This window comes from Pelophylax lessonae (genome assembly GCF_965119305.1).
Source record: "Pelophylax lessonae genome assembly, chromosome: 11".
NCBI classification, from domain to species: Eukaryota; Metazoa; Chordata; class Amphibia; order Anura; family Ranidae; genus Pelophylax; species Pelophylax lessonae.
The window spans coordinates 2110198-2132273 of NC_138778.1; the positions used below are offsets into that span (position 1 = coordinate 2110198).

The following is a 22076-nucleotide window of genomic DNA, read 5'->3' on the forward strand; positions in this document are numbered from 1 at the left end:
TTGGTGAGAGGTGACAACAGAAAATAACTGTCAGTCTCCTCAGTCTGGGGCTCCATGGAAGATCTCACCTCGGGGAGTTCCAATGATGATGGAGAACGGTGAGGAATCAGCCCAGAACTACACAGGAGAATCTTCTCAATGATCTCAGCTGGGACCATCGTCACCAAGAAAACAATTGGTAACACACTACACCATGGAGGACTGAAATCCTGCAGCACCCGCAAGGTCCCCCTGCTCAGGAAATCACATGGTACAGCCCGTCTGATGTCTGCTAATGAAAATCTGAATGATTCAGAGGAGAACTGGGGGAAAGTGTTGTGGTCAGATGAGACCAAAATTGAGCTCTTTGGCATCAACTCAACTCACCATGATTGGAGGAGGAGGAATGCTGTCTTTGACCCCAAGAACACCATCCCCCACCCTCACACATGGAGGGGGAAACATTATGCTTTGGGGGTGTTTTTCTGCTAACGGGGGACAACTTCACTGCATCAAAGGGACAATGGGCGGGGCCATGTACCATCAAATCTTGGGTGAGAACCTCCTTCCCTCAGCCAGGGCATTGAAAATGGGTCATGGATGGGAATTCCTGCATGACAATGACCCAAAACACACGGCCAAGGCAACAAAGGAGTGGCTCAAGAAGAAGCACATTAAGGTCCTGGAGTTGCCCAGCCAGTCTCCAGACCTTCATCCCATAGAAAATATGTGGAGGGAGCTGAAGGTTGGAGTTACCAAATGTCAGCCTCCAAACCTTAATGACTTGGAGAGGATCTGCAAAGAGGAGAAAATCCCTCCTGAGATGTTTGAGAACCTGGAGGCCAACTACAAGAAACGTCTGACCTCTGTGACTGCCAACAAGGGTTTCTCCACCAACTACTAAGGGGTCAAATACTTATTTCACTCAATAAAATGCAAATCAATTTATAACTTTTATGAAATGCGTTTTTCTGGATATTTTTGTTGTTATTCCGTCTCTCACTGGTAAAATAAACCGACCAATAAAATTATAGACTGATCATTTCTCAGTCAGTGGGCAAACCTACAAAATCAGCAGGGGGTCACATACTTTTCCCCTCACTGTACATTGTTACATTGGTCCAAGCTGGGTCATTATAACTCTGTAAAAATCTCCATAGCTGGAATTCAGCTTTAATCACTCCATACTCTAGATTGTAAGCTCCTAAGGAGCCGGGCCCTCTGATTCCTCCTGTATTGAATTGTAGTGTAACTGTATTGTCTTCCCCCCACACTGTAAAGCGCCGCACAAACTGTTGGCGCTATATAAATCCTGTATAATAATAATCCATCCAAAACTAGAGAGAAAAATTAGATTAAAATTCACGAATCTCCATTTATTGACTCTTTTGCTATTCTGCAGGCGGAAGGATCCGGAAGATGACGGGGGGCTCGGCCCGGAAAGAATATCTTTTAATAGAACTTTGGTTCACCTGGATCTGAAAGGGGCTCCCCCAAAGGTGTCGTACCTTGCAGAGGTAAACGTTGTCACCGTTTTATGTACTGCGTTTTCATTGCGGCTTAATATGGCGCTCGCAGAACCGCAGATTTACAAGTTTCAGCTCAACAGTTGTGATATTTTCTCCTTACTGGCCTGTCGGTAATTCTATCTGCAATGGCTGAAGTATTTTCTTAGGACAGAAACCACAGAAATACCGGGTTGGTTACATCTCTAAGCAGCCCATAGATGACTCCATTTTCTTTTTCTCTACAACGAGCGGAAGGAAAGAAAATCGCTGAATTCCCCAATCGACACAGTCAGTGTTGATAGGAGAATCCCTCTCACAGCGCTATTGGGTTCTGCCGGCGAGGGGGTTTCACGGATGGCAGAACACAATGATTACCACCAGCAATATCTCAGTCAGTCCCTGCTGAACCAGCCAAGCTTTGATCCATTAATGGCCGACTTTACATTTTTAAGCTGAACTCCAGGCTCAGATAATAAAGAAGAATGCATGTTCTGGTATTCCCTGGCTGGTGATGAAGGCCTATCCAAGGCTCTCAAAGGGGGCGGACAATCACCCACCCAAAGGGGGCAGCCGATCACCCACATAAACATGCAACCACTCAGGGCTGAACCCACGCTGTGGGCTTGATGCTTTGCTGCAAGAATGAAACGGAAAGTCTCATTTGCCAGGTGGTACCACTGGTGAACACAACCCATTGAAGTGCATAGTGCGAGCGGCGAACGCATGCATTTCAAGTGGTTGTGGCGCAGGGAGTTGGCATTTTGTAGGTTAAAGGAGGCAACATATTGCCCTTTCATCAGCTTTCAAATGCCCCATAGCTTATTTGTACATGCAGCATGGCCCTAGATGGTTGGTCTTCACCAGAGTACCATGCAAAGGGCGATGGGCCAGAAACTCTAACAGTCCTTGGTTTCTTTGCTGCAAAGTGGTGCTGGGTCACCATTCTCAGGATCACAGCACCAAGGAGTTACTAAACCAAAGAGCTGGGTTCAGAGACTGCTCACAAGATGGCAGACGAGAGGGGTCAGGTAAAGGAAGGGGTCAAGGCAGATAAGAGAGTAGTCACGCATAGGGAGGGGTCAAGACAGGAAGGCAAGAAAGTAGTCAAGTACAGGCAGGGGTTTGCGCAGCCAAGATGGTAGTCAGGTACAAGCAGAGCAGACAAGAGGGGGGGCAGGCAGCAGACAAGAGGGGGGGCAGGCAGCAGACAAGAGGGGGGGCAGGCAGCAGACAAGAGGGGGGGCAGGCAGCAGACAAGAGGGGGGGCAGGCAGCAGACAAGAGGGGGGGCAGGCAGCAGACAAGAGGGGAGACAGACAGCAGACAAGAGGGGAGGCAGGCAGCAGACAAGAGGGGGGGCAGGCAGCAGACAAGAGGGGAGACAGGCAGCAGACAAGAGGGGGGGCAGGCAGCAGACAAGAGGGGAGGCAGGCAGAAGACAAGAGGGGGGGCAGGCAGCAGACAAGAGGGGGGGCAGGCAGCAGACAAGAGGGGTGGCAGGCAGCAGACAAGAGGGGTGGCAGGCAGCAGACAAGAGGGGGGGCAGGCAGCAGACAAGAGGGGGGGCAGGCAGCAGACAAGAGGGGGGGGCAGGCAGCAGACAAGAGGGGAGGCAGGCAGCAGACAAGAGGGGGGGCAGGCAGCAGACAAGAGGGGAGACAGGCAGCAGACAAGAGGGGGGGCAGGCAGCAGACAAGAGGGGAGGCAGGCAGCAGACAAGAGGGGGGGCAGGCAGCAGACAAGAGGGGGGGCAGGCAGCAGACAAGAGGGGTGGCAGGCAGCAGACAAGAGGGGTGGCAGGCAGCAGACAAGAGGGGGGGCAGGCAGCAGACAAGAGGGGAGGCAGGCAGCAGACAAGAGGGGAGGCAGGCAGCAGACAAGAGGGGGGGCAGGCAGCAGACAAGAGGGGAGGCAGGCAGCAGACAAGAGGGGGGGCAGGCAGCAGACAAGAGAGGAGGCAGGCAGCAGACAAGAGGGGAGGCAGGCAGCAGACAAGAGGGGAGGCAGGCAGCAGACAAGAGGGGGGGCAGGCAGCAGACAAGAGGGGGGGCAGGCAGCAGACAAGAGGGGGGGCAGGCAGCAGACAAGAGGGGAGGCAGGCAGCAGACAAATGAGTCAGATCAGGCAATCTGTGTTGGCAGCAAGCAGGCAATGTCAGGTTCAGGATTATTGCTGTCTATCTTTAGGGTAGCTGGCAAAAGACACAGCACCAGCCAATGAAATGCCCTCCTAGTCAGAGGACACGCCCAGCTCTGTCAACACATTCCTGAACCGGTGTCCTGGGAAATACTGAAAGTATAAGTACAGTAACAATGCAGCTCTGTAATCATTAATAGATCATTAAAAGTATTTTTTTGCTTTATAGAGTAAATACAGAGTAGCAGAATTTTCCCTGTTGGTAGCCTATTGCAGTCCCTGTACAGCAGAGCTCAGACTAAATAAGGATAAAGCAGCACAAGGAATATGCTGATAGGGGGAGAGAGCAGAGTGATGAGATAGGTCTATGGGACCTTGCGTTAGATGTAACATTTCAACTATGTTTCATGTATCACCCTATGTATGGATGTAGCATGAAACATGGTACAAGGGTGGTCAATGGCTTTAACCTGCCAGACCCCACCTGTAACCAAGGCATTCACTATCCCAATCAACATTGATTACCTGTAATCCCAATCAACATTGATTACCTGTAATCCCAATCAACATTGATTACCTGTAATCCCAATCAACATTGATTACCTGTAATCCTCACACTGCTGACATTAGTAAATAGATAGGAAGGGAGATCAGATTTATTTGTTTTAAACATTTTTTTACATTTCTTCAGTTACTTCCTGGTTTCTGACCAAGGCAAAGGATGTCCTCCATCCCAGGAGTCTTCAGGAGGGGAGTAGAGCGGGGGAGGGGTTTTCTCAGCTAAGCACTCTCCTGCATGCTTGCTTGAGCTAAGGGCAGATGGATTCCAGGAAGTAAATGCTGCATTAATCATCTGCCCTTACTCTGCCCTTACTCAAGATGGCAATGGGCAGAAATGCCAGGGGGGTGTCTTTCAAAGTGATTTCTCAACAAAATAAAGCATAGAGACATGGATGATGGAGACATGGATGGATGGAGAGATGGATGATGGATGTATGGATGGGTGGATGGAGACATGGATGGATGGATGGAGACATGGATGGCTGGAAACATGGATGGATGGATGGAGACATGGATGGCTGGAAACATGGATGAATGGATGGAGACATGGATGGATGGATACATTGATGGATGGATGGCTGGAAACATGGATGAATGGATGGATGGATACATTGATGGATGGATGGAGACATGGATGGAGAGATGGATGGATGGATGGAGACATGGATGGCTGGAAACATGGATGGATGGATACATTGATGGATGGATACATTGATGGATGGATGAATGGAGACATGGATGGATGGATGGATGGATACATTGATGGATGGATGAATGGAGACATGGATGGATGGAGACATGGATGGATGGAGAGATGGATGGCTGGAAACATGGATGGATGGATGGATACATTGATGGATGGATACATTGATGGATGGATACATTGATGGATGGATGGATGGAGAGATGGATGGATGGAGAGATGGATGGATGGATGGATGGAGAGATGGATGGATGGATGGATGGAGAGATGGATGGATGGATGGAGAGATGGATGGAGGAGTTTGCTTTGAATATTATTAATGAATGAAATATTGGATTGTGTATTTCCTCTTTAGGCCCCTTTCACAGCTGTGCAACCTGAAATTTGCTGCGATTTTTACTGCGATTTGCAGTGACTTGAAGCCATGTCTGTGTAATCTGGAGGTCGATGGACTTCAAGTCGCATCAGAGTAATGCAGGAAATACATTGAAGTCGCTGCGACTTGAAGTTGCACAAATATGAACGGTACTCATTGGAAATCATGGACTTGTCATGTGACTTTGTAGTCCCGAGTCGCACAGTGTGAAAGGGGCGTTATTGGACAGACTCTGACCTCAGCAGGGCTCTATCTTATTGGACAGACTCTGACCTCAGCAGGGCTCTATCTTATTGGACGGACTCTGACCTCAGCAGGGCTCTATCTTATTGGACGGACTCTGACCTCAGCAGTTCTCTATCTTATTGGACGGACTCTGACCTCAGCAGGGCTCTATCTTATTGGACGGACTCTGACCTCAGCAGAGCTCTATCTTATTGGACGGACTCTGACCTCAGCAGGGCTCTATCTTATTGGACGGACTCTGACCTCAGCAGAGCTCTATCTTATTGGATGGACTCTGACCTCAGCAGGGCTCTATCTTATTGGACGGACTCTGACCTCAGCAGGGCTCTATCTTATTGGACGGACTCTGACCTCAGCAGGGCTCTATCTTATTGGACGGACTCTGACCTCAGCAGTTCTCTATCTTATTGGACGGACTCTGACCTCAGCAGGGCTCTATCTTATTGGACAGACTCTGACCTCAGCAGGGCTCTATCTTATTGGACGGACTCTGACCTCAGCAGGGCTCTATCTTATTGGACGGACTCTGACCTCAGCAGTTCTCTATCTTATTGGACGGACTCTGACCTCAGCAGGGCTCTATCTTATTGGACGGACTCTGACCTCAGCAGTGCTCTATCTTATTGGACGGACTCTGACCTCAGCAGTGCTCTATCTTATTGGACGGACTCTGACCTCAGCAGAGCTCTATCTTATTGGACGGACTCTGACCTCAGCAGGGCTCTATCTTATTGGATGGACTCTGATCTCAGCAGCGCTCTATTTGTTTCTTTTAATCTGTGGGTAAAATTTCCTCTCCAGGTCCTTCCTCTGTTTTCTTGTCTTGGAGCGACCGGTCTGCTGATTGAATATGAAGACACCTTTCCGTATTATGGAGAGCTCCTCCCACTGCGCGCAGCACACGCTTACAGGTATGAAAAGACCCCACCCCCATTTATACCCATAGAGGGAGTTTATGGGGTTCTCCACCCAAAACGGCTCTATTGGGTTTGAGTGGACGGCCGAATCCCTCACTGACTCCTCATATGGTGGAAGGTGACGCAGTTGCTGCTGGGGTGTCGGCTCTGATTTGTGTCTTCTAGCCGGTGACCTCATTTCATATTCTCACTAACACACGGTCCATACATGTGTGGGGGTGGGGCTTTGGTTTGCGTGGGCTCAGCAGTCCATTCATATAAAAAGTGCGGCTGTACCGGCCTGAAACGCAGCAAAAAAGTCTCTGACCCTTTTCAGGCTGGTGGTGGTGTAATGGTGTGGGGGAGGGGGTGGTGTAATGGTGTGAGGGAGGAGGGGGGGTAATGGTTCAGGCTGGTGGTGGTGTAATGGTGTGGGGGAGGGGGTGGTGTAATGGTGTGAGGGAGGAGGGGGGGGGGGTAATGGGTAATGGTTCAGGCTGGTGGTGGTGGGAGGGAGGAGGGGGGGGGGGGGTAATGGTTCAGGCTGGTGGTGGTGTAATGGTGTGGGGGAGGGGGGTGGTGTAATGGTGTGGGGGAGGGGGGGGGAATGGTTCAGGCTGGTGGTGGTGTAATGGTGTGGGGGAGGGGGGTGGTGTAATGGTGTGGGGGAGGAGCGGGGGAATGGTTCAGGCAGGTGGGGGTGGTGTAATGGTGTGGGGGGGGGGGGGGTAATGGTTCAGGCTGGTGGTGTAATGGTGTGGGGGGGTCTTGGCACACTTTGGGCCCCTTTAGTGGTATAAACCCCACCCCCTACCTGAGTATTGTTGCTGACCATGTCCATCCCTTTATGACTACAGTGCCCCCATCTTCTGATGGCTCCTCCCATCTTCTGATGGCTCCTCCCAGCAGGATAATGCACCATGTCACAAAGCTCCAATCATCTCACCACTGGTTTCTTCACCTTGACAATGAGGTCACTGTCCTCCAATGGCCTCCACACTCCCCACATCTCATCCAATAGAGCACCTTTGGGATGTGGTGGAACGGGAGATTGGCATCATGGATGTGCACCTGAAAAATCTGTAACAACTGCATTATGCTATCATGTCACTATGGACCAAAATCTCTGAGGAAAGTTTCCCGCACCTTGTTGTATCTATGCCACCAAGAATGAAGGCGAAAGGGGGTCCAACCCGCTACTAGCAAGGTGTACCTAATAAAGTGGGGGGTGAGGGTATTTGGGAGGATGGGGATGGGGGGGGGGGTATCCGCGTTAATTGAGATATTTTAGTGTTCACCAATCATTAATATGCCGGATCACCCGATCTGTGGGGTCTCAGTTGTCTGATTGTCTCCCATCAGCCCCCAGGAGATTCGGGAGATCCTCCGATTGGCCCAACTCCACAGCTTGGAGGTGATTCCATTGATACAAACATTCGGACACATGGAGGTAAGAGCGGGGGAGGGCTCCGGACTCACCGATTATCCTGATTGGTTGCTGATGGTGACACTGAGATTTCTATTTGCAGTTCGTCTTGAAACACAAAGAATTCTCTCACCTGCGGGAGGTGGCGGCGTACCCCAACAGCCTGAACCCCCACAAGGAGGAGTCCCTCCGCCTCCTGCAGCTTATGATTGGACAAGTCATGGATCTCCACCCTGCAATTCAGTGCTTTCACATCGGCTCTGACGAGGTACGAGGTACGAGAGGAGGCGTTAGGGGGGGTTGTGTACTTCTGTGTTTGGAAGCCTTCATTTAGACAAGTAAATGGGGGGGAGGGGGCAGCAAAAATGCATAGTTGAGCCGTTTTTTTGCTTGGCTTTGGAGGGGCCTAGCAGGATCCTCTTACTACAGGAGGGGGCGGAGAAAAGACCAGTCCCCCTGCACAAGGAGAGAGAGCAGCAGTGGGCGGTCTTTATTACAGGAAGTCTCACACTGGGTGACTGCAGAGATGTGGAAGAAATCACACGGAGATTCCAGAAGAAGACACACGAGGAATGGATTTAGATGAGATTTGCTGATCCCGGGGTTTAGATTTAAAGTAACATTCCTTTGTATTTGTAGCGATTTTCCCCTTCTTGTCACCTCCTAGGTCTATTACCTCGGCAAGGGAGAAGAGTCTAAGATGAAGCTTTCTGGGGGCGGCCTTTCCATAGAAGACATCTTTCTGTCCCATATGAAGAAAGTGGCCAATCACGTGGCCTCCTCCTATCCGGGGGTGCGGGTGATCGCCTGGGATGACATGCTGCGCGGAGCGAGCATCCAAACCCTCACAGGTCAGAGCATGCCTCATATTTTATTTAAAGCTGAACTCCCCTTCTCGCCTGGCCGTCATTCTGCTATAGGCCGGGTGGGAAGGTGTTGACGTCATATGGCATCCTCTCAAAAAGCGACGTTCGTGGGGCCGCACAGTGGCACGGTCTGTCACCGGCCCTGTCCATGGGACACAGCTGATGACTGATCACTGTACTGGTCCGCTGCCGGTACCATGTGATCGCTGTGACCAATCACAGTAGGTCACATGACAGTTGTGAACAATAGATGGCTTCCTTTCATGCCATCCATTGTGTACAAATGTGTTGTTAGCTGTGATTGGTCAATGTGATCACATGGTACAGACAGGGCCAATCACAGCCCCTCTGTACCATGTGATTAGCTTTGATTACCAATTACAGCTAATCGCAACAAAACAAACTGAATTAGTCCTGTTTCATTCAGTAAAATGGTTGCTTATAGCAATAATAATGTGTTTTAAAAAAATAATAAAAATCCTGATTACTTCTCCAATGTAGTACAATGTTACTATGGTAACATTATATTGCTCTGGTCACAGTGTGTTTAAAAAAAAAAAAAAAATCGTAACAAAAAAAAGAAACTAAAAATGATAAAAAATTGGGAAAAAAAGATTACATTTTTTTTTCGTACTGTTACCAGTTATATGATGTCACTGTACTACACTGGTGACAGTATGTACAAAACAAAATAAAAACAGTATGTACAAAAAAAAAATAAAAAATCTTAAAAGAAAAAGAAACGAAAAATGTAATAAAAAATTGAAAAAAAAAAAGATTACATTTTTTTTCGTACTGTTACCAGTTATATGATGTCACTGTACTACACTATATAATTGAGACAAAGGTGACCAGCGCTATGGATTTATAAGGTGAATGCAGAAACAGACGGTGTAAGCTGCCAACAACCAAACCCAACAAGTTGGGTTGGAAATGTAATAGTGCAAGTGGGGTTGTAAACGGCGCTACCGTATTACAAAGATATAGCAATATTGTATTTTTGCTAGCGTGAGTAGTGATACCACTTAATGTGTGCCGTGAATAAATAAATAAATGAATTTTAAAGTGCAATTTTTTAAAAGGCTATATAAAAAATAGTAATAAACAGAGATCAGTTAAAATAGATTGTATATATGCCTTGTATCTTTAATTATTGGTGATAAAGTGCATACGTGCTAGTGCAAAGAAAAGAGAAACACAAGGCTGAGGTAAATTAGTGAATTTTATTTAAAAAAACCAAGTGAAGCATATAGCTATCCTCACTACGAAGCAGAGGTGATGGTGCTCGGTGAAGCGGCGTCTCCTAGTAGACGTCTTGTGACGAAACCGGCAGGGCGGAGTCAGCGACGTCTAACGTCATTTCCGGCACCCGGAACCAGAGCCGTGGAACGCGGAAGCTTCCCGGCCACACAACACTGATCGCGGACAGCCTTGAACTTCCCTGTGAGTCTCTACATTTTTTCCTGTCATGTTGTTTGGATATGGTACCTAGGGGTCTCCTTTTTCTTTCTGAAGAACACACAGACCCACAAGGAAGTCAGAGGGGACAGCGGAACCCACATACGGCACCCTCCTGCAACTGAGACATATCAGGTCGTATAGCAGGGTGCGACACCTAGCGGTCACGCAGGTTGTTGCAACCCGAAATCATCACATTCATTCATTTATCTAATTTATCCCACACTTATTCATTTCAGTTATATGCTTATTATCGTTTGCTCACAGCAGCATTTATCATTTACTTCTTTTCTCTTCACTGAGCACCATCACCTCTGCTTCGTAGTGAGGATAGCTATATGCTTCACTTGGTTTTTTTAAATAAAATTCACTAATTTACCTCAGCCTTGTGTTTCTCTTTTCTTTGCACTAGCACGTATGCACTTTATCACCAATAATTAAAGATACAAGGCATATATACAATCTATTTTAACTGATCTCTGTTTATTACTATTTTTTATATAGCCTTTTAAAAAATTGCACTTTAAAATTCATTTATTTATTTATTCACGGCACACATTAAGTGGTATCACTACTCACGCTAGCAAAAATACAATATTGCTATATCTTTATAATACGGTAGCGCCGTTTACAACCCCACATGCACTATTACTACTGTACTACACTGGTGACAGTATGTACAAAAAAAAAAATCTTAAAAAAAAAAAAAAAAAAAACGAAAAATGTAATAGAAAATTGAAAAAAAAAAAAGATTACATTTTTTTTCGTACTGTTACCAGTTATATGATGTCACTGTACTGGACTTGTGACAGTATGTACAAAAAAAAAATTGAGAATTTTTTTAAATTTCTTTATTTTCCAAAAAATCATGACAAAAAATTACAACCTCAAAAACTCGCCTCTTACTAAATACTTCAGACTGCGTACTTTCCAAAAAGGGGTAATTTGGGGGATATTTGGACTGTTCTTGCATTTTAAATGAGATCAACCGTCAGTACATTAGGATTGATCGATTTTTAGATACAGTAATACCTTGGCTTGCGATTAACCTGGTTTACGAGTGTTTTGAAAGACGAGCAACACTTTTTTTTTTTTTTTTTTTTAGTTTTGCCTTGATATGAGAGCGCTGTCTTGATATACGAGCCGTATTACACTCACAATGCTATAGTGGTTTAGTACAGTATAAGCATGCCACCCCCTCTGTAACATAACATTATGTGTCTGTACTCTATATAAAAGATAATGATATCTACTTCATCAGAGCGTCTCCCAGCGCTCTGCTCCTCCCAGCGGGCGGGGCTGAGCACTCCCACTGATATCACCGGGCGAGAAGAGAAGCAGAGAGTGAAGGAGTCACGTGAGCGCCGGGAGAAGCTCTGATACAGTAGAAATCAGCATCTTTTATATACAGTACAGGCACAGCAGGGACACATCATGTTATTTAGCAGAGGGGGTGGCATGCTTATATTGTACAGTAATGTATTTATATATGATAGCAGCTTATCTTTATTTCTACCATGAAATGGTTGTGGAAGGAATCATCTGAGTTTCCATTATTTCTTATGGGAATATTTCCTTTTATATAAGAGTGCTTTGTATTACAAGCATGGCTGCTGGAATGAATTATTCTCACAATCCATGGTATCGCTGTATGTATCTCATAGTTTGTGGAGTATAACTTTCCTACAGACTAGATAATATACACTGATTTGGCTTATTTTCACCAAAGAAATGGAGCAGAATAAATTTTGGCCTAAATTTATGAAGAACATTTATTTATTTGCAAAGTTTTATAACCAAAATTAATTATTTTTTTCTTTAATCTTTTTTGTTTTTGTATATTTAGCAAAAAATAAAAAACCCAGCGGTGATTGAATATCATCATAGGAAAGCTCGATTTGTGTGAACAAAATGATAAAAATTGAGTTTGGATTCAGTGTTGCAAAATTGCGACAGCGCTAAAAGCTGAAAATTGGCCTGGGTAGGAAGGGGATAGAAGTATCCGGTGTTGAAGTGGTTAAATAATGTCATTAGCATGTTGGTGAGGGGGAAGGGAGGAAGCGGGGAAGGTGAAATGTGAGCAGAATAAACTTCAGGTTTCATTTCCTGCCAAGAGAAAGTGATGAGCAACCGAAAGCGGGACAAAAATAGCAATAAAAGCCGTTGTGGTTCTCTTCTTCCTCTTTGCCAATCCCTGCATGCAATGTAATGTATGCTGCCGGAGTAACTAGCAGCTCATAGGGAATAGGGGGGGGGGGGGGCGCACTTTGGTCACACCTGCGCCTTCCGCCTTCGCACCTGCGAATGTACTCTCACACCTGACGAATGTGCCCTCACACCTGTGAATGTTCCCTCACTCCTGACGAATGTGCCCTCACACCTGACGAATGTGCCCTCACACCTGACGAATGTTCCCTCACTCCTGACGAATGTGCCCTCACACCTGACGAATGTGCCCTCACACCTGACGAATGTGCCCTCACACCTGTGAATGTTCCCTCACTCCTGACGAATGTGCCCTCACACCTGACGAATGTGCCCTCACACCTGACGAATGTTCCCTCACTCCTGACGAATGTGCCCTCACACCTGACGAATGTGCCCTCACACCTGACGAATGTGCCCTCACACCTGTGAATGTTCCCTCACTCCTGACGAATGTTCCCTCACACCTGTGAATGTTCCCTCACTCCTGACGAATGTGCCCTCACACCTGACGAATGTTCCCTCACTCCTGACGAATGTGCCCTCACACCTGTGAATGTGCCCAACACAGATTACACGCGAGAACCCCAACAGGGGTTCCCCTCGGTTAGTTGGAGGAAGCAGCCCTATTGAAAGCAATGGGAGGTTGACGGATCCTGCAGCTAATTGCGGGGGTTGCATGTAATCGCTCTCCTGTGATTGGTCAGCCCTGGACGCAGGCAGTCTGCAGCAAATCGCAGGGAACCCTTGCTGGGTTCTCGTATGTAATGGGCATTAGGAGCATGCGCAGGTGTGAATGTAGCCGGATGGAAAGTGCAAAGCTGGCCATACATGGATGGAAATTCCGCCAGTTCAGCAGGAAGTTGAGTTTTTATTAGAACAGTCCATTCATTATATACAGTATATACCTGCGCATGCTTCATTACTGAGATCTGCTACTTCTTCCTCAGACTCCGGAGTCGCACAGCTGGTGGAGCCAATGATCTGGGACTACACTCCCAATCTGGATGTGGATGGAAGAAGTAAGTTGTATATATTTAAAAAATGAAAGACAATTATTTCAAAGGCTAATTCCACATTTCACACCATTTTGGGGTGTAACATGGGAGATTATTTACTATAGGCAAATAGATTGTTCACTGTACAAAGTTCAGTTGCTCCAGAGCTTAGTAAATAAGGTAAAGGTTCATGTTGCAAAGAATATCCAATCATGTGCCTGAGATATTTGTTGGCTCCCCGCAGCTGCTCTGATCGAGAAATACTGGCAGTGTGGATTCCACAAGATCTGGTTGGCCAGCGCTTTTAAAGGTGCCACCGGCCCTACCCAACAGCTCACCCTTATCGGGAGTCATCTGGAAAACCACAGATGTTGGCAGCAGGTGGCTCAGAGAGTGCCTCAAGGCATCCTGCAAGGACTGGTGCTGACAGGGTGGCAGCGGTAAGTATGTGAGCAGCAGCCATGTTGTCTACTTAAGCGGTGTTTAGAATGAAGTTTGTCCTAAGGTCACACTCATCCATTTCTCCTCGGTGTTCTGTAGTCCAGCAGGGGGAGAACTGGGCGGAGCTGAGAGCACTGCTTTGGATTTCAGAGCAGCAAAGGCTGCATTGCCAGCTCTCTACATGAAATTAGATGCTCACTGGATTTCTGGGAGATTCACAGGTATTTTTCTTCACTTGCAGCATTTGTAAATGGATTAAACATGATGAAATCAGCAGGGATTGCAGAGATGAAATCAGCAGGGATTGCATATTTTTTTATTTTGCGCAAACATACACTTTAAAGTGGTTGTAAAGGCTGAAGGTGCATTCTATGAATAAAGGTAAAAAACCTTCTGTGTACAGCTTCCCCCACAGCCCCCCTGATACCTGAGCCACTCTTGATCCAGCGATGTGCACGAGAGACTCAGCTGTCTCGGTACACTCTCTCTTCATTGGTTGAGACAGCAGCCGGCGCCCATTGGCTCCCACTTCTGTCAATCACAGTCAGTAAGCCAATGAAGAGAAAGTGGGGTGGGGCAGAGCCGTAGCTCTATTTGTCTTATGGATGCATAGAGCAGCGGTACGGGAGTGAGCATGCAGCAGTGCCCCAGAGAAAGTATCTTTGTACTGCTCGAGGGGGAGGAGCCAGGAGCGCCGACGAAAAGAAGAGGATCGGGGCTACTCTGTGCAAAACCAATACAGAGCCAGAAAGTAAAACATGTTTATTTATTTATTTACACAGGCACTGAGGCTCATATACCTGAACATGCTGGGGGTTTATTTTCTGTGTCCCTAGGCAGCAGCTGCTGCATGCAGGCAGCTCATCAGTCTGCTTGGAAACAGCTGCTCATCTTCATAGGACAGGTGTGTGGGTAAGTGGCCCTGAGCACAGACGGTGTGTAATTGGGGCTGTCACACAATGAGTGGCTGTGTCTGTGTAGCCTAATACACATGAATGGCCTGCCTGCATGCAGCACCTTCCGACTAGAAATCCAGAATAAAAACATCCCGTTCTTGGTATACGGGCCTCAGCACCTTAACAAGGCCTAAAGGACAACAGTACCATTGCTGTAAGTTGCCCTTACGGCATACCTCCACCCCCTGTGTGCAGCCCACCTGGTCCAATACTTACCCCATTACAGCGATCCTCATTGCACAGCCTGGCTCAGGGCTCAGCAGAGTGATCTTACTCATTAGGCGCCATTCATATAGGAGGTACTAAAGAGTAAGCCTGTGGAGGGCTGTGTTTACCCACACAGGGATGCACATATTTTCCATGCATCCCCATGCAGGCAGTCCTATTGATGTCATTTGGGATGCAGCAGCTGCACAGACACAGGTGATGCTCCCAATCTGACATTTATTCAGATGCGGGTGCATGGTCCCGCATGTAGACTGTCTTTTTTCAGGGCCATGCATCCGTACCCACATGAATGTCAGATTGGGAGCGGCGTTTGCGTATGTGCAGCAGCTGCATTCCAATGGAAATCAATGGGACTGCCTGCATGGGGATGAATGGAACATCAGTGCAACCCTGTGCAGGTAAACATGTCCCTTCAAGGTTGTGCACTTTAATACACCCCATGTGAAGAAGGCCTTAGTCAATATCTGTTCATCACAAGAATGGCTGGCCTAACTTACAATGGTGGATGACAGCACATGGGATCTGACCAGCATGTGAGCCGAGGAGGATCCAAAGTCAGCGATGAATGACAGTGGAATTGTTAGAAAATAACAGGAACATAAAAGCACATTACCACACCGGGTCTGGCAGCGGGGAAAGGCATTGGTGGAATTAAAGGTGCTGGGTGAAAGGATCTCTGGAACGCCAGATGCCGAGGCTCACAGGGGTGGTGGCTGGAGATGGACCAAGCCTGACAACCGCCGGCGCCTGGTAAAGCCGTCACCGGGGCACTCGAGGCGATCGTGCAGTAACCGGACAGAAGGCCGCTCATCCCAAAGAAAAGCCAGAAACCAGTGTGGAGCGCAAGCGTCCCCGTTGCCGTGACTACGCGTTTCGCACGCATGTGCTTTATCAAGATAAAGAAGGTTGGCCGGCTTGGTCCATCTCCAGCCACCACCCCTGTGAGCCTCGGCATCTGGCGTTCCAGAGGTCCTTCACCCGGCACCTTTAACTCCTCCAGTGCCTTTCCCCGCTCCCAGACCCGGTGTGGTAATGTGCTTTTATGTTCCTGTTATTTTCTAACTATTCCACTGTCATTCATTGCTGACTTCGGATCCTCCTTGGCTCACACACTTGTCAGATCCCGTGCGCTGTCATCACCGTTGTGCATTCCAATAGCCTCCAATCCCATGCTTTTGCCTGGCAGCACAGTGACACTGACCCTACACATTGGAGTTTAATTGCATCCCCCCCCTGATTAGCAGCCCCTCTACCAACGCAGGAACTTGTTGGGTTTGCTGTCTTTATTATGGCCAAACTTACAAATCCTTTGACAGCAATAAAAAATGTAAACGTATTTTCCTGGAGTTACACTTTAAGTTCTGCCCAGTACACTTTGCATATGGCCTGTGTACAGAGGTGAGAAGAATATGAATTCTCTAATGACTGAATTCCATAAAAGGACGTCTGTTGTTAAGTTGGCGTCTATTCTGGTCGCTCAGATTCACCGTGGCGGTTTGTCTTTTAGGTACGATCACTTCTCCGTCCTCTGCGAGATGTTGCCGGTTGGAATTCCATCACTCGCTATCTGTCTGCAGACTCTAAAAGAAGGTACGGGACTTTGTAACGTCACAGATTATTCGGGACTTTGTAACGTCACAGATTATTCAGGACTTTGTAACGTCACAGATTATTCAGGACTTTGTAACGTCACAGATTATTCGGGACTTTGTAATGATACAGATTATTACAGAGAGATTAGGTAGAAAAATGCGTGGTAGATTCATAGACGCATTGCAAAATGCAGGCATTAGAAACGCACTGAATGTACTAAGCAAAGAAAGGGATCGAGCGCCCAGGTAATCAATGGTCATTGAACACAAACGAGGGAGGATCGAGCGCCCAGGTAATCAATGGTCATAGAATACAAACGAGGGAGAATCGAGCGCCCAGGTAATCAATGGTCATAGAACACTAATGAGGAAGGATCGAGCGTCCAGATAATCAATGGTCATAGAACAAAAACGAGGGAGGATCGAGCGCCCAGGTAATCAATGTTCATAGAACACAAACGAAGGGAGGATCGAGCACCCAGGTAATCAATAGTCATAGAACACTAAAGAGTAAGGATCGAGCGCCCAGGTAATCAATGGTCATAGAACACCAATGAGGGAGGATCGAGCGTCCAGATAATCAATGGTCATAGAAAAAAAACGAGGGAGGATCGAGCGCCCAGGTAATCAATGTTCATAGAACACTAAAGAGGGAGTCAAAACAAACTGCTGCCAATTAACTGCAGGTAATCCCACATCAAAAATAGGAAGAAATGTATCGGCAAACGTTTGTATTCCCCTCTATAAATAAATAATATTGTCTATGCATCTAAAGTGTTAATGTATAATAGTGTCTCATAAATCTATCACAATAATTATTTCTAAAAAACAGTGCAAAAAAATTGTCATATCAGAAAAAAGTGCAAGTGCGACAAATGTGTTCCCCAAAAAAGTGCAAAATATATAAAACAATTATCGGTGCAATATGATCAAAGCAAATGAAAAGTTTGAATATAAAAAATATATAAAACATGTAAAAAAACAAAATGAATTCATCAATAAATTCATGTAAAACGTACAATATTAAATACTAAAATGGAAAAATGATTATTAAAAATAATTATTGAAAAACAATATTCAATATTCTTAAAGTCCCAAGTGAGTATGAAAAAGTGCAAAAAGAAGTGTCTGTGAAACAATACAATTTCTTCTGTGACAGCGGCATGCTCCTTCCCCCGTATCCCCCAAACTGACTCCCCACATGGGGTAGCTGGTCAAAGATAAACCAGCAAGTGCGCCTTTTTATATGCAATTTCCAGCAGGTTGGTTCAATTTCCAAAGGATGGACTATCCTATCTTTCCTATAGTTGTTCTCACAAGGATAGGTTAGGATAAAATTTGAAAGAAAGGAAGAATCCAAACAGCGTAATTCTGTAAAACATCTTCACCTATTTATTAAAATCTAGTCATATACACCCTCATTATTCAGAGTCGGCCCGACGCTGAGGGTAAAAAGCGACCGTCCTTCACTCCGGCTGTGCTCCAAGCTGCGAGTGTAAGGTAGAACTCTCCGGATTTGTCCCACTTGCACTTTTTTTTTCATATGATAATTTTTTGCACTGTTTTTTAGACATAATTATTGTGATAGATTTATCAGGCACTATTATACATTAACACTTTAGGTGCATAGACAATATTATTTATCTATAGAGGGGAATACAATCGTGTGCCCATACGATGATTGTTCTCTACGTATGATACTAGTTTACCTGCGTGTGTTTAGGAGAGTTGTTGGCATGCATGTAGCCAGGGCTGCTGTTAGAAATCGCGGGGCCCCGTACAGACTACCTGGCAGGGCCCCCCCCCCCAAGAAAATATTAAAGATATATTTAGCTAAAATTCCAACAAAATCACTATTATCAGACACAAATATAACATAACTCGCATAATTCCTGCTAAATCTAAAAAAAAAACTATGTTAAATAAAAATGAAGATGAGAAAAATATACAGGCTGGGCAGTTGGAGCTCAGAGATCAGAGAGAGAGAAACAAAGTTACAAATAAACTCCTGAGCAGAGATAAGTGCTGGGAGGGGGGCACACAGGGAGGGGGATTAGCGAGGGACGACTGTCTCTTTCTCAGCAGATAAAAGCTGATAGCAGGGAGAGGGACAGATCAGATTCAGGTGCCGGAGGAAGATTTCTGTATTTGTTGTCCATCACTAATCCCCCTCCCTGTGTGGGCCCCCCTGTGTGCTCGGGCCCCCTACAAGAGGGCTGGTGGTCCCCCCCTATCAGCGGCCCTGCATGTAGCCATAGAAGTGGAGTCACACTTTACGATTCTCCCTCTCTCCCCAGGATCTTTTTCTGAGAGCACCGCAGCCACTGTGCAAGGCATCCTGGGAATGACAACCCTGGATGTGGAAAACTACATGAGGTGAGCTGGTTGTCTTCTACCTGCAGGGAAACTTAACAGCAGCACGCTTTATATCCCACCTAACCCACCTTCCCCCTCTACAGGTGAATACTCCGGGGGGGGGGGGGGGGTGGTGAACAAGCAGCTGAACCGCTCTGTATTTGCATGTAATGCACGTGATTGCAGAATCCTGCCGTGGGCTTTCATTGGTTATCCACTTGAAGACCGGACTTTTTCTGGCACTTTTTGTTTTACATGTAACAATATAGGTTTTTTTTTCCTAGAAAATTACTAACAACCCCCAAAACATATATTTATTTTAGCAGAGGCCCTAGAGCAGTGGTTCTTAACCTGGGTTTGATCGAACCCCAGGGGTTCGGTGAGTCAGTCTCGTGGGTTCGGCGGAGGCACACCCGACTCATATGATTCGTGACGACACGCACAGTGGTGGGATTCAGCCGGTTCGCACCGGTTCCACAGAACCGGTTACTAAATATTTGGAAGTTCGCAGAACCGTCTTGTGAGTTGTGACCATCTGTAGATCATCCTCCTGATCCGCTGACCACTCTGCTGCTCTCTCTGTCCTCTGTCGGCGCTCTCTCTCTGCAGGGAGGCGGCCGGAACCCACACACTGCATTGGTTGCTAGGCTAGAGCTGCTTAGCGTCTAGCAACCAGTGACATCACCCCTTTCTCCTCCAGGCCGCCTCCTCCCAGACAGTCCCTGACTCCCCGCCTATTACAATTTGGCTCTAGTAGGAAAGGGTGGACCCAGGGCGCAGAGCAGTGCGCCCCGAGCCCACCCATTGCGTGACAATAGCGAATGACAAGTTGGCACGCTGTTCACTCTGCATTGAAGGGGACACGATGGTCTCTGCATTGAAGGGGGCACGATGATCTCTGCATTGAAGGGGCACGCAGCACGCTGGTCTCTGCATTGAAAGGGGGCACGATGATCTCTGCATTGATGGGGGCACGCAGGTCTCTGCATTGAAAGGGGGCACGAATGATGATCTCTGCATTGAAGGGGGCACGCATCACGCTGTTCTCTGCATTGAAAGGGGGCACGAATGATGATCTCTGCATTGAAGGGGGCACGAATGATGATCTCTGCATTGAAGGGGGCATGCCGCACGCTGGTCTCTGCATTGAAAGGGGGCACGCTGGTCACTGTGAATTGAAAGGGGGGCACGCTGGTCACTGCGTATTGAAAGGGGGCACGCTGGTCATTCTGTATTGAAAGGGGGCACGCTGGTCATTCTGCTTTGAAGGGGGCACGCTGGTCACTGTGCATTGAAAGCAGGCACGCTGGTCATATATACCTAAAATAATATATACCTATGTTTTGAATTTGAAAAAATCATATTTTATTTTTCCAATTAAGAAGGGTTCGGTGAATGCGCATATGAAACTGGAGGGGTTCAGTACCTCCAACAAGGTTAAGAACCACTGCCCTAGAGAATAAAATAGTGGTTTTTGCAATTTTTTTATGTCATGCCGTATTTGCACAGCATTTTTTTAACATCTTGCTGACCAGTCGCCGTAGTTTTACAGTGGCAGGTCGGCTCTGTCCCGCGAATTACATACCTATACTTCGCTTAGGGGGATCGCTAGCTGGGGCGCGCATGCCCTCTGGCCACAGGGGTCCGCCGGCCGCAATTGCCGCTGGGAAACTGCAATCACTCCCCGTGGAGACAGAACAGCGATCAATTACATATATGGCTCAATTCTCCCCTGAGCCGCACCAAAAACATGCAGGAAACTTTTTTCTATCTGCACTGGAATCAGATTGGGTGTTCAGACCCATGTGATCCGATTTCATCCGATTCCACAGTTCACACTGCGTTTTGCGAACCAATTTGGGGGTGTCATTAACTTTATATTGACACCCGCAGCGGTCCGCAGAGCACAGTGTGAGCTGCCTGCGATTTTTACTTTCTGCTATATATAAAAAAAAAAAATTAAAAATCAAATTTTTTCATCATTTTAGGCCAATTTGTTTTCTGCTACATATTTTTGGTAAAAAAATCCCAATAAGAGTATTTTGATTGGTTTGCGCAAAAGTTATCACGTCTACAAACTACGGGAAAGATTTATGTCATTTTTATTTTTTTTACTAGTAATGGCGATGATCTGCGATTTTTAGTGGGACTGCGACATTGCGGCGGACAGATCGGACCCCTGACTGACATTTTTGACACTTTTGGGGGGACCAGTGACATTACTACAGTAATCAGTGCTAAAAATATGCACTGTCACTGTACTAATGACACTGGCAGGGAAGGGGTTAACACCAGGGGCAATCAAAGGGTTAAATGTGTCCCTAGGGGGTGCTTTCTAATATGTAATTTTAACTTTGCCCAGAGTTGCACTTTATTTTTTTCCTGACATGAACTATATGTGTATTTCTGGTGACAGCGAGGTGTCAGGCAGCTTCCCCGGCAGTGAGGTCCTGGAACTCATCACCCAATTCATATTCTTCCTGAAGACACCAACCAAAGACTTTTTGGATAACGACAGGTAAGTCCTTATAAATAGCCCCGCCCCCTTATTGTAAATCCTAACGCTACCAGGTAACCCCTTCCCACCCACCCCACCCTCTATTTAACCACTTCCATACCGAGCCGATTCTGACATTCCTCTCCTACATGTAAAAATCATAATTGTTTTGCTAGAGAATTAGTCAGACATTATATACAGTGTCTGACAAAAGTAAGTACACCCCTCCCATGTGACAACACTGAAGAAATGAGACTTTGCTACAATGTAAAGTAGTGAGTGTACAGCTTGTATAACAGTGTAAATTTACTGTCCCCTCAAAATAACTCAACACACAGCCATTAATGTCTAAACCACTGGCAACAAAAGTCAGTACACCCCTAAGTGACAATCTCCAAATTGGGCCCAATTAGCCATTTTCCCTCCCCGGTGTCATGTGACAACACTGAAGAAATGACACTTTGCTACAATGTAAAGTAGTTCTGACAGAGGGGGGTGCTGCTCTCTCCTAGTGGTGGGGATTCCTCCATCCATCTCATTTGTATAGACTGAGGGATCTGTTGGTTACATTGGTGGTCAGTGAAAACAATGCTCTCCTCTAGAGGCAGCTAACATGATTATTGGTGCCGGTGCTTAACTAACTAAGAGTC

At 46.6% G+C, this 22076-nt stretch overlaps 1 protein-coding gene across 1 annotated transcript in view; it reads left to right on the forward strand.

Moving 5' to 3' along the window:
• Nucleotides 1-22076, forward strand: part of HEXD (hexosaminidase D) — a 29817-nt gene that overhangs the window by 2061 nt on the left and 5680 nt on the right. The window contains exons 2-11 of the mRNA XM_082271475.1: nucleotides 1382-1496; nucleotides 6310-6419; nucleotides 7767-7854; nucleotides 7934-8098; nucleotides 8498-8681; nucleotides 13310-13381; nucleotides 13602-13797; nucleotides 16490-16572; nucleotides 18872-18950; nucleotides 21346-21447. Coding sequence (XP_082127601.1) covers nucleotides 1382-1496; nucleotides 6310-6419; nucleotides 7767-7854; nucleotides 7934-8098; nucleotides 8498-8681; nucleotides 13310-13381; nucleotides 13602-13797; nucleotides 16490-16572; nucleotides 18872-18950; nucleotides 21346-21447 — 1194 coding nt within the window. The remainder of the gene's footprint in view (nucleotides 1-1381; nucleotides 1497-6309; nucleotides 6420-7766; nucleotides 7855-7933; nucleotides 8099-8497; nucleotides 8682-13309; nucleotides 13382-13601; nucleotides 13798-16489; nucleotides 16573-18871; nucleotides 18951-21345; nucleotides 21448-22076) is intronic.